This window comes from Panthera leo, chromosome E2 (assembly GCF_018350215.1).
Source record: "Panthera leo isolate Ple1 chromosome E2, P.leo_Ple1_pat1.1, whole genome shotgun sequence".
NCBI classification, from domain to species: Eukaryota; Metazoa; Chordata; class Mammalia; order Carnivora; family Felidae; genus Panthera; species Panthera leo.
This window is the reverse complement of record NC_056693.1, coordinates 26,262,928-26,275,896: the sequence shown is the minus strand read 5'-3', so window position 1 is coordinate 26,275,896 and position 12,969 is coordinate 26,262,928. Positions and strand designations below refer to the sequence as shown.

General features: G+C 45.2%; 1 protein-coding gene across 1 annotated transcript in view; it reads left to right on the top strand.

Moving 5' to 3' along the window:
* The window catches only part of ABCC11 (ATP binding cassette subfamily C member 11), a 67,789-nt gene that overhangs the window by 31,669 nt on the left and 23,151 nt on the right, over window positions 1-12,969 (top strand). The window contains exons 13-19 of the mRNA XM_042917912.1: window positions 1,414-1,538; window positions 3,352-3,424; window positions 5,102-5,305; window positions 6,822-6,956; window positions 7,039-7,135; window positions 9,112-9,201; window positions 11,763-11,866. Coding sequence (XP_042773846.1) covers window positions 1,414-1,538; window positions 3,352-3,424; window positions 5,102-5,305; window positions 6,822-6,956; window positions 7,039-7,135; window positions 9,112-9,201; window positions 11,763-11,866 — 828 coding nt within the window. The remainder of the gene's footprint in view (window positions 1-1,413; window positions 1,539-3,351; window positions 3,425-5,101; window positions 5,306-6,821; window positions 6,957-7,038; window positions 7,136-9,111; window positions 9,202-11,762; window positions 11,867-12,969) is intronic.

Genomic DNA, 12,969 nt, shown 5'->3' with positions numbered 1-12,969 from the left:
TCCTGACAGCTCATCTGTTCATGCTCCACATGTGATGGCCTTGCCCCAACTTCTTGGAAATAAGATTGTACTTAAATAAAAAATAGTAAAAATAGTTTGAATAGTACTTTCATGCCAGGCCCTGTGCTAAGAGCTTCCTATTTTCTCCTTTAACTTGGAAATAACCTCATGAGGAAGGCAGCCATTATGGCCAGTTTATAGGTGAGCAGATGAGGTTCAGAGAGGTGACTGGCCCAAGGTCACACCACAGGTGAGGGAGGAGCCAGGGTTGAAACCCAGGTCCACTTGATGTCAGAGCTTCGCTTTTCACAATGGCAACATTTCCTTGCAGCCTCCATCCAAGGCCACCTTTCTGTGTGGCCAGTGGTTTGTCAGTTTCCTCTTGAAATGAACCAGTCACTTCCCATCTAATAAAGGGAGACAAAAGATGTCATTTTAAAGTTTTGTTCTAATTAATTAAAGCCTGGCTCCAAATCAGAAGTAGGAAGCACAGGTTAATAAAGAGAAAGGAACACAGGATGATGATATCTTATGCTGGGGTGGTGGGGATGGGGGTTACAGTCTTTTTTTTAAGTTTATTTATTTTGAGAGAGAAAATGCATTCACAAGTGGTGGAGGAGCAGAGAGAGAGAGGGAGCGAGTGAATCCTAAGCAGGCTCCATGCTGCCAGCACAAGCCTGACTCAGGTCTTGATCCCACGAACTGTGAGATCATGACTTGAGCTGAGATCAAGAGTCAGACATTTAACTGACTGAGCCACCCAGACACCCCTCCCCCCAGCTCTTTTTTAAAAGGGCTTTTAAATTTACCAAACAGAAAAACAGAAAGACACTAAACACCCATATACCTACCATCTAGATTCAACAGTTGATAGCATTTGCATTTTTGCCACATTTATGTAGAAACACATTTTGTGGAACTATTTTAAATTACAGAGATTGTGAGACTTTTCCCACTTAATACTTCATCGTGATGTCCCCCCAAAAAGGACTTTTTCCCATCTACACAGGATGACATTATCCCATCTAATGACATCAGAAATAATTCTGTTGATATCCAGGGATGGTCAGAGATGACCTAGAACATTCCATCTCACCATGAAGACCATGGAAGCACCACTTGCTAGAGAATGGGACTGGAGAAATAAGAAAAAGTATGGGGCGGCTTCAAGGCAGACCTTGGATTTAGTCACAGCAGGAACTGGCCTGGTTTAGCTCTGGCTCCTGTCCCACATTCCCAGGACCTTCCCTCAGACTCACTGGTGGGCCTGGCAGGACCATGTTAAAATTCCCTTTACATTGGAGAGCCCCGAGGGTCCCAGGGGGTGGTGGGTCACTGGACACTGTGGCTGCTGAGCCAGACAGGGTCCTCCCCTGTTCCACCCGGTCCTGAGGCTGACTCCCTTTGCTGCAGATGCACTTGCTGGAGGGCTCAGTAGGGGTGCATGGAAGCCTGGCTTATGTCCCCCAGCAGGCCTGGATCATCAGGGCTAGCGTCAGGGAGAACATCCTCATGGGAGGCCAGTACGACAAGGCCCGGTAAGCTTCTGGGAGGGCCCAGGAGGGACACAGGTGCGTGGGGCTGGTTGGGGGAGGGATCCCCAGCTGTGAATAGTAATTTGACAACTGCCAACACTTGCTATGTGCTCACTTCTATGCGTCAACATATTTCCTCCTCGCTGTGAAAGAAAGATTATTATCATATCATTTTCTAGATGAGTCAGTTGAGGCCTCAAGAGGTTAAATGATTTGCCTAAAATCACAGACCGTGGAGGATATGATAGAATCAGGATCTGAACCCAGTTGCTATCAGAAATTCCATGCTTACCTATTATATTATAGGAGTCAAAATAACCCTCTCCCTCCAACAACGGTACTTTAAAACTTCATTTGTATTAATGAATTCCCCACCTCTAAGTCAAAAGGTAAAGCAAATAGGGTGATGACGTTGTGGGATGTAGAAGAAACCAGTACTGGTGAGCCACCACCACCATCCTTGCCCTTTGTGGTCTCTATCTCCCGGTCTGGGGTTTACCTGCTTCAGACATGCACTTGGAAGTTAGGAGTGAAGTCTATTCACCAAAACAGCCCTGAATGCTATAGCTGTGCTTCCAACTCTGGTGGACCTTGGCCTCCTTTGACCATTTGCTTGATTTTATAATCTGCCCACAGTTGCAATGTTGAGGGGGATGGATGTACAGGTGTACGAACTGGTCACCTCCAGCTGGCTGTCCTGTGGGCTCCTCAGTGTCGAGTCCAACACCAGCTCATGAGCGCTCTGCTTGCCCAACCCTCATCCTGCCTGCTTCTCTTCCCAAGTTGTCCAATTTGGTTTAATGACATCAGTGAACTGTGTACCCCAGCAAGACTGACGCCTCGTCTTTTGATGCTGCACATCTAATTTGTCACTCACATTGGACAATTCTGTCTCCTATATATCTCTTGTATTTCTCTCTTCTTCTTCATCTCACTGCCAGTTCTTGCCTGCTATCTCTTGCTTGGATTGTTCCCGCTGCCCCTGTCCTTGGCTCCTTGTCTCCAGTCTTCTGCTCTTTCCACCTTGTGTCCTGCCTGCAGGGCAGCCATCCCCAAACACAACTCTCATCTTGTCATTGCTCTGCTTTCAGACTGATATAGCTCACAGGGCAGTTTTTTTTAAATATATGAAATTTATTGTCAAATTGGTTTCCATACAACACCCAGCGCTCATCCTAAAAGATGCCCTCTTCAATACCCATCACCCCCCCCCCGCCTCACAGGGCAGTTTTCAAGTATCTGGTCCAAAAGAAATGCACCAATTCTTAGACTCAGCACTGCTAGGTGTTTAATGTATAGGTAGTAAGGCCCATATACCAGAATGTTCATATTACACATTGTTAATAGTACCAAAAGACTATAAAGAACCCCAATGTCCATCACAGGGACAGTGGTTAAATAATTTATGGTGCAGCCATATAATGAAATATTATGGTGCCATTAAAACAACACAAACCTATATATGCTGCACACGAACATATTTGACCACATTATTTCTGAATGAATATGTAAAAAACTATAATAGTGGCTGTTTCCGAGGTAAACAACTGAGAGTCAAAGATGGGAGAGGCTTGCTTTTCATGATATCTTTTGTTGTTGATGTTGTTCTGTTCAAATATTTACTAAATGCACATATCAGATTAAAAGAAATGAAGGGAGGAAGGAAATGCAAAAAGCCTCCCATGCTTTACTGTTAAATGCTGGATCAAGTCCAAATTTCTTAACATGGAGTGAGAGACCTTTCCCTTCCTGACTTGGAAAGGCTGCAGGGCCTGTGGCTGGGCCACCTGTCCCTTCAGTTCTCTGTCCTTCGCAGGTACCTCCAGGTGCTCCATTGCTGCTCCCTCAACCGGGACCTGGAAATTCTGCCCTTTGGAGACATGACAGAGGTGAGTGGGAGGTGAGCACCCCCTGCCTCTGCTGTGATGGTGCCTTTGTAATGGTTTTTCTGGGGTCCTCGTGCTGCCTCCCTGGGTATGTAGAGGAGGGATTCCAGCCCTTCCTTCCCAAAGCAGCTCACGGCCCTGTAGCTGCTGCCTCAAAGCCTTCCCCACCCAGGGAGGGAATTGGGGCTCATCTTATAGTGAGAGCTGGCAACAAGTCTACCTTACCCCACAAGGATGGGGAGCTGACCTCAAACTCCACCTTTGGAGCAAGAACAGTGGAGACTCTGTGAAGATAAGAAACCTCCCATCCATTCCTCTTTCCTTTCCCTCCGCTCCCTCCCTCTCTGCCCCCTCTGGCCAGCTCTTCCTTTGCCAGTGGGAATAGCAGCCATGGCTTCCCAATGGCGATATGATTCACATTTTTGTGATAATTGACGTCTTTCACATCTGTAGCCACTTTTAATCTGCATAAAACCTTTATAAGGTAAAAGGACTATTATTGTCTTGATCTTATGATATATTAATAGCTCAGTCTGCTGATCACCAGATGCAAAATTGTAGCAACCTGAATGAATTGTCTTAAGTGAACCTCAGGTAGCTCTAGGAGGTCAGTGCTTTTATTATCCTTCTTTTAGAGATGGATACCCTTTACCCTGTAAACCCTTGAGAGCATAGAGCTCAGTTGTCTTATTCAGGGCTATCTCTTCAGTAGAAAGAACAAGTTCTGGTTTGTAGAATGGCGTCAATAAGAGTATGGACCTGGTCAAGCTTGAGGTCTAGATGAGCTGATATGTACGAAATGCCGTGAACAGTGCCCAGCTAGAGCAGGCGTTGGTTTATCATCACAGCACAGTAGGCACTTAGTAAGCATTTGTTGAGTGATGACTCAATGCAAAACTAAGCCTTTGACTGGGTGAAGCAGCCTGTCCCAGGGCACACAGTGGTGAACTAGAGGCAGAGCAGTGACAGGAGGTTGCCCTGCTGCTCTTTAAACTCTGCTTCTTTTCTACAGAGACCATAAGAGTTCATGGTAGAGCAGGGATGGGGACTTAGGCCCTGGCACCCTTGTCTGCAGAGATGACTGAGGGACTGGCCAGCCAGCAGGTGCTGGCATGCTAGTCTGCAAGGGGACCCAAAACATGCTGTCCAGTAACTCTGGTTGCCTGTTACTGTTAGCAACTCCTGACATAAGGTGTATAAGGTACTCCTTCTCTTGACAGCAACAACAGAGCCTCCTTCTAGCCATTGCAGCTCTGTCCTGTTGAGCAGCTGTACACCATGCAAACAATCTTAGAGAGGGCTGATGATGCTGCAAGTCGACAGTCGCTGTCAACAGAAATTTAAAAGCCAAATAAGACATAAGGAGGTGCTCTTCCTTAGGAATAATTTGTTTTATTAAATAGAGTTTTAAAATGCCACCTTAGAAGTTGACAGGTTTAGAAACATTGTATCTAGTTATGAGTAATAAAATTTTAATTAACTGAAAAATCAGTTTCTTCATTCCCTATTAAGCAAATTTTGAAAAATATTAAAAAAAATACCAGGGGTGCCAAATCACTAGGTGTCCAGGAGCGTGCACCAAAGAGGTTCATTGTGTCATATGTGCCTACCTGGCTAACTTTGAGCATACCTGGCTGGGCTTGTTCTCTGGACACAGTGCCTTTGGCTGTCTATTTGCAGATTGGGGAGCATGGCCTCAACCTCTCTGGGGGGCAGAAGCAGAGGATCAGCCTGGCCCGCGCTGTCTACTCTGACCACGAGCTTTATCTGCTGGACGACCCTCTATCTGCTGTGGACACCCACGTGGGGAAGCACATCTTTGAGGAGTGCATTAAAAAGATGCTTAGGGGGAAGACTGTCATTCTGGTGACCCACCAGCTGCAGGTGATCACCCTTTCAGGGCTCTGGCCATGATTGATGACTAATGTAGATCTGCACATTTTCTTTCTTTCTTTTCTTTTCTTTCTTTCTTTCTTTCTTTCTTTCTTTCTTTCTTTCTTTCTTTCTTTCGAGAGAGCCAGGAAGCAAGCAGGGGAGGGGCAGAGAGAGGGGGAGACAAAGGATCCAAAGTGAGCTCTGTGCTGACACCAGAGAGCCTGACACGGCGGGGGGGGCTTGAACTCACCAATCATGAGATCATGACCTGAGTTGAAGTCAGACGCTTAACCCACTGAGCCACCCAGGTGCCCGATGCTCACGTTTCTGCCATTGATTCTGCCATTGATTCAGTAACAACCTCACAGCAGCTACCTCTTCCTCTCAGACTAGACCTCAAAACTTGAGGAGCATTGTAAAAAATTTGGATGTCTTCTGCTTTCCCCATGGAGAGGGTAGGCTGGTAAATGGTTTCTGTGGCTGGTAAAAATTGAAACCAAATTTTAAGTTCTCCTTCAGATTTGATGGATTGACTTCTGCTTTTGAAGTTACAAAGAAATCTTTCAGAGAAGAATTCCCCAAGTCTCATGTTCTTGGATGAAGTACAGTGACCATGCTAGGTGCTGCCTCTCATAATGCCTTTGCCCTAGATACTCCCATACTTGGTTCTGGCCTCAAGTCATTATTATTATTTCTCCCTCTACTTCTGTTTTGGCCTATTTTTTTTGGTACAAAATATTTAAGACATAAGAACAGTTTATTAAATAGTCTAATGAAAACCCATGTTTCTACCACCCAGAAGACACAATTGAACATAGATCCCCTCTCTGATTGCATTCTGTCTCCTGCCTCTTGTTCTCCTCTCTTTCCTGTTTGTCATTCCTGTGCAGGCCTCCACACTCTTACAACACATGTAAGCACCTCTAGACATGGTAAAGTGCCCTTTTGAATATTTTAAAGCTTTATGTAATTGATATTTTACTTCCTGCATCATTTGGTAATTTGCATGTTTCACCCAATATTGTATTTTTGAGATGTCCCATGTTGATACATGCAGCTTTTTAAAATTCTCACTGGTGTAGCAGTCCAATATCTGGGTACAGCAGAATTTATTTCTCTGGGATCGACATCTAGGTTGTTTCTCATTTTTCATTTTTACAAAAAAAATGCTTTGGCGTACGTCATTTCATATGTGTCTTTATGTATGTTTGAGAATTTATTGGGATTAGAGTTTTAGGCATCCAATTGTTGGGTCATAATGCTTAAATATTTAATTTCACTAGATATTATCATGTTGTCTTCCACAGTATTTGGACTAATTTGCAACCCCCTACCTTGTACGAGATTCCCTATACCTGCAGCCATCACCAATGCTTGCACTTATGCAATGCTTTAAGATTTTTGCCAACCTGAGGGGATAAAATAATATTTTATTATGATTTAAATTTATATTTTCCTTATGAGTGGTGAAGTGGGATATCTTTTTGTATGCTTACTGAAGGCTCTATTTCTTCTGACTCTTTAGTATTTAGCGTTTTGTGACCAGATCATTTTGCTAGAAGATGGGAAAATCTGTGAAAAAGGAATTCATAGTGAATTAATACAGAAAAAGGGACAATACGCCCAACTCATCCAGAACATGCAGGGAGAAGCCACACAGGTGATTTCCAACCCGCCCCACACTGCCCATGTAGAGGAGCACCCCCTGACCCCTGCATTCATGACATGTTCTTTCTTCCCAGGACCCACTGCAGGACACAGCAAAGACAGCAGAAGACTCTCAGGTGCAAGGGCAAGCCCAGACCACCTTCCAGGAAGAGTCTGTCTATGAAAATGCTGGTAATGGTGCTGGGCAACAGGGCAAGAACACCTGTGCGTCTACCTGGGTCCTCTAGATGACCTAGCATTTCCTCCTGGACCCCAGACAGGGCCATGTCTTTCACTGGCCAGGATCCTAGACCACATGATCCAAGTAGTTGAGGGTGGTGGGGTTCGGACTGTGCTGGTCAGGAGGCCTGAAGATCTAGGAAGTAAGTGTTGTGGGGGGCAGAGTTGAGAGTGTGCAGAGGCAGACACAGAGTGTGGGTAGCTTTGGCCTGGAGTGGCATAAATTTAACTGTAAGGCATTTAGACTTTCAATCATTACATATTTGTTGAAAGCAAATGTTGAAAACAAAGGTATTAGAAATCAGAAATGAGGGACACCTAGGTGGCTCAGTCAGTGAAGTGTCCAGCTCTTGATTTCGGCTCAGGTCAATGATCTCACGTTGGTGAGTTCAAGCTCCATGTCAGGCTCCATGATGACAGTGCGGAGCCTGCTTGGAATTCTCTCTCTCTCCTCTCTTTCTGCCCATTCATTGCCTGTGCATGCTCTCAGAGTAAATAAACTTAAAAAAAAAAAAAACAGATATGAATTTGGCCCAGTCTTGGATATCCAGAAGCTCACAGTCTAGCTCTTTTCTGAAACAGGGCAGCAGGGCAGAAAGACCTTCATTTTTTTTTTTTTTTTTTTTTAATTTTAACGTTTATTTATTTTTGAGACAGAGAGACAGAGAGTGAACAGGGGAGGGGCAGAGAGAGAGGGAGACACAGAATCTGAAACAGGCTCCAGGCTCTGAGCTGTCAGCACAGAGCCTGACGCGGGGCTCGAACTCACAGACCGTGAGATCATGACCTGAGCCGAAGTCGGACGCTTAACTGACTGAGCCACCCAGGCGCCCCAAGACCTTCATTTTTAAAGTAAGACAGTTCTCAATTTGAATTCCAACTCTGCTGCTTACAAAGCTGGGTGACCTTGGCAAAGCAACATAACCTCTCTGAACCCTCATTTGCAAAATTGAAGGTAACTAGTGCTTACTTTGTAGTGTTGTAGTGGAAATAAGATGAGGTCATGTGTAGGGAAGCCCCAGGATAGTGCTTGGCCTATTAGAGGCTCTTGTCACCAAAATCATCTTTAGCAATGAAGCAGCTCGATTTGGGCAGAAGAATAATTGGAAGATCACAAAATGAAAAGTTGAAGAATCACTCTTCAGCAATTTTGAGCCATAAGTGGCAGGAACAGGTGCAGGATCTTTTTGAAGAAAATCTACTCTAAATATTTTCCATAATAGTGTGATTTCCCTCAAAATTCAAATTCCAGGAAGAGAGCCCTTTCCCCAGGGGAAATTAGGGCATTATTAGAAGAAAGGAGAGCCTTAGGCAGAAATGACAGATACCCCCACAGTGCTGCTTCCTTTTGTTGCTACTGTCATCAGTAGCATCTACTGAGACTTCAGGAACTCGTCTCTCTTCCCTGCTCTAGGACAAGAGTCTAGACAGCTTTTTTTTTTTTTTTTTGAGGACTTCTTAGAAGAATATTCCTGCAAAGCATCTTAGCAACTATCTATAGGCTTGCCAGTTGTCAGACGAGGAAACAGAGAAGTTAAATGATTTGCCTAAGCTTGCAAAGTATTGTAATGACCATTCTGGAACCCAGTTTTCTGGTTCCATATCATTGCTTTCTTCATTCTCTCCTGCTGCCTCTCCCAACCCATCAAGATCTTGGGAACCCCCGGACCCCAAGGATTATTGAATGGCTGGGTTTGAAACCCCTTTGCAGGCTGTGGAATTCAGGTCAAAGTTACCTTTGGCAGAGTTTTCCAAGGAAAACATGCTGGTTAGAATCAGACTTGGATGGGGCACTGCAGTTGGAAGATGAGGTCTCTGGAAAAGGGTGGAAGTCAGGGGTGGAAGGCTTCATAAAAAGTCTTGACGTTGGAAGGCCATGCAAGTGATTGAAAGACACATCATTTCCTTGTTTTCTTACTCTGACCCAGTGCTGGAAAATCAGCTCACAAGGAAGGAGAAGATGAAAGAAGGGTCCCTGAGATGGAGTGTCTACCACCACTATATCCAGGCAACTGGAGGTACAGTATGTCAGCTGCCATGCCAGGCCTGGGGCTCTCTCTCTGACTGGACCTGCCACTGAAACTGGGTCAGACCGGAATGTGTGCAGTCATGCAAAGTAGAGAGGCACAGAGGAGTCATGCCATTCACTGGTTTGACCTGCAAAATTCCAATCTCAGCCACACTCAACTACCACCATAGTCAGTGCTGGAAGTTAGGTTTCGTATTGTGTTAAAATGTACCTGAGATTTATTTTAATCAGGTATGGTAAGACATGCAGGCATGCATGGAAATTATTGACACAAAGGGAGAAGTTTATGTTCACAGGACCCTAGGAACAGGAGACAGGGCATGCCATGCAGGGCCACATTGGTCAGGAGGCAGAGGGAAGGCCCCAAGGCCTTATTGGGGTTTTTGTGGGAAGGAGTGGGTGTGACAGGGTGGGTATGCTGAGTAAGTTTAGGATTATAATGAATAATTGGGGGTGGGGGGGCTCTGGGCTATAGGACTGGTCCCTAGTTATTTGGAACCTGGGCCTGGGGTGATTTAGGGCAGGAATGTTGGTTTGGTGTGTGAGTTTGATGCAGGATGAGGTTGGGAGTGTGGCTGTGGGTTGGTTGATTTGTACATCCCAAGTGTGCTCACAGGGGGTCATTTGCTGTTTCTAGGAATTAGCCCTGGGAAGAGCAGTCTCCTCAAGATCAAGGCCCCAGCTGCCATAGCACCAAGAACAGAGAAAATAAGAAAATGTAGTTCATACAGTACTCTTTGAGTGTTTTTCAAACTTTATGTCCTGACCCACTAGTGGGTTCTGAAATCAGTTGAGTGGATTTTAAGCAGCACTGAAAGAAATCCGATAGAAGAGAATAGAAATTTTCTGCTTCCATTTCATACAGTGACATTGGTGAAGCCTTTATCCTGGTGTGCATTCAAAATACATTTCTGATGGTGGGTGGCAGGCAGCTAGAAGTTTCAAAGCTACTGCTTTATTAAAGGGTATACATTACCAAATTCGTATAAATATAACTGTACAATTTTATAAACACAAAACCAAGTATATACTACTGTCCTTTTTAAGTAATTTAAGATATTTGTGAGAGTAACTGGGACTCCATGCCAACTTTTTACTTTTGATTGAATTTGGAACCTAACCCCATGTAAGGTGTATCTTCTTTCTACTTGTCTAAAGGAGGAAGAGGTAGGCTGTGCATAGATCACCATCCCTATTCCTTCTACCATGGGTAGCCCTGCAGGGCATAACATAGTGCCTATCCAGAGAGGGGAGCAGCAGATGCCTGTAAATGCATGAATGAATCCAGCAACCAATTGATCTGTATTTACAAAGTACTTATTATGGGCCAGGCACTGTGCCAAGCTCCAGAGGAGAGGGGGCATAAAGGCCTCCAAGGGCCAGTCATGGAATCTAGCTGGAGAATTATGACATCTGCATTACCCAGGTAGTAAGAAAGATCTCTGTGGCTAGGCACAGTCTCAGATGTCATCAAAGAAGGGGTGACCCTTGAGTGGAGCTTAAGGAAGGGTTGAATTCAAAAGAAGAAATATGGGCAAGGGGTTCCGTGGCTGGCTCATTCGGTGGAGCATGAGACTCTTGATCTCAGGGTTGTAAGGTCGAGCCCCATGTTGGGTGTAGAGATTACTTAAAAATTAAAACCTTAACAACACCCACAAATATGGGAACGGGGCACAGACTGAACAGGTGGGGAGAGTGCTGGGGGCAGGGACATCTACAGAAGGAAGGGATGCACCCTGGGTTTTCCCATCCTTGGCTTAAAAATTTTTTTTTTTTTAACATTTATGTATTTTTAAGAGACAGAGCATGAGTGGGGGAGGAACAGAGAGGGAGAGGGGGAGACACAGAATCTGAAGCATCCTCCAGGCTCTGACGATCTGCACAGAGCTTGACGCAGGACTTGAACTCACAAACCCTGAGATCATGACCTCAGCTGAAGTTAGACGCTTAACCGACAGAGTCACCTGGGTGCCCCGCATCCTTGGCTTTTTTGAATCCAAGCTCTACCACTTGCCAGCTCTATGACCTTGGGCAAGTTTCTTCCCTTCTTGGATACTCAGTAAATGGGTGCATGAATTCCAAATTCAGAGATAATGTCTGTGTTTAGTACTATGCCTGGCACATAGTCCATAGTAGTACATACCACATAAAAGATAGCTGATGTCATTTTTAAGACTGAATCCTCAGGACCTGCATAAGGGAGACTACTCTAGAATATTGCTTTTGTGCCAGGCACTGGGTTAGGTGTTTGGCACACATTATCACATATCCTCTTCAGAGTGATCCCATGTGGCTAGTATGACTACCATCACAATTTCATAGGTAAAACAGTGGAATGACTTTTGGTACTTTGCTCAGGCTAACATAGCCTGTAAGTAGTAGAGTCAGGACTTGACTACTGGGCTTCCTAACCTTGGAAGTCCTCCAAGGTGTCCAAGGTGGATGGGGGTCAAGGAGATCCAAGGGATTGGAATGGCTGAGCAACTTTGTCAACCATTATCCTTCACCTTTTTATGGCACCTGTGTGTTACCCCTTTCCTGTCTTTCCAGGTTACATGGCCTCTGCCATTGTTGTCTTTCTCATGATGGGGATTGTCTTCTTCACAGTCTTCAACTTCTGGTGGCTGAGCTATTGGTTGCAGCAGGGCTCAGGGGTAAGTATCATGGTGGGAGTGGGGTGTGTTTCTGTGGGCTGATATGGAGTGGGGCACCACTCCTTGGGCCCCATGAGGGTCAGAGCATGGGTTAGGGAACCCCATGGCAAGCCTGAAGCCTGCCATTTCCAAGTTGACAAATGAAAAAGCTCTAGAGAGGACCTCTGAGAGCCAGACATGGGGCTTCCCTCCCAGCTCTGACCCCCAGTGTTCATAGAATGAGTGGTCACCAGTGCAGTCTCGTCAGGACAAAACCAAGAGGTTTATGTCCCCAGACAGGTCCTCAAGAATGCTTTACATTCCATGTAGTGATCTTTCCTTTGGTAGCCCTTTTGTCTTCTCATTCTGCTTTATTTAAAATGTGCCTCTGGACTCCTTGTTGGGGGCTGGGAGGACACATCACAGTTAAACACAGCTGATGTTAGTGAAAGCAGGGAAAACACATTTTACTCAGTCACTACTGATGGCAGGGGAAAGAGCTGAAAGTCATATGATTTGTGCACAGGTGATTTGGGTGTTTTAAAGGGAGAATGAATGTGGGGACTGAATAGAGGCAGAGGAGTGAAATTTATCCAGGGTTGGTGAGTGTGAATGTGATGAGGTCAGCTGTGTCCATTAGCTGGCAGTTATCAAAGTTAGGACTAATCTTCCACAGGGACTGGGAGACAGAGGCCCTATCCTTCATGGTGATTACATTTTAAAGACATGGTTTCCAGGTCCTTGGGAGAGATGCTCTGAGTTGTAAGAGCTATGTATTCACAGCTGTAAGCACTTTTTAGTGAGGGCTCCGAGAAAGGGAGGTCAGGGGCATGCTGTCAGGTGTGGGCTAGAACAAATGGTAACTTTTCCTGGTGGTGGTTGAGATTCCGCAGACAGGCATTTTGATGGGGGGCGGGGGCTGGGGTCCTCCTAGGGACATGCCTTAAGCTGCTAGAAGCCATGCTGAAGTTTGGTCAAGTCTCTTAGCACAGGGGTTTGGTTGGAATTATTTTGTGTTGAGAGACCTGCAGTTCTCAGCCATTATGTGCCTGCTTAATTCATTCATCTTCCCAACCACATTCGGAGGTGGGTTCTGTCTCCATTTTATAGAGGATAGTGTGAAA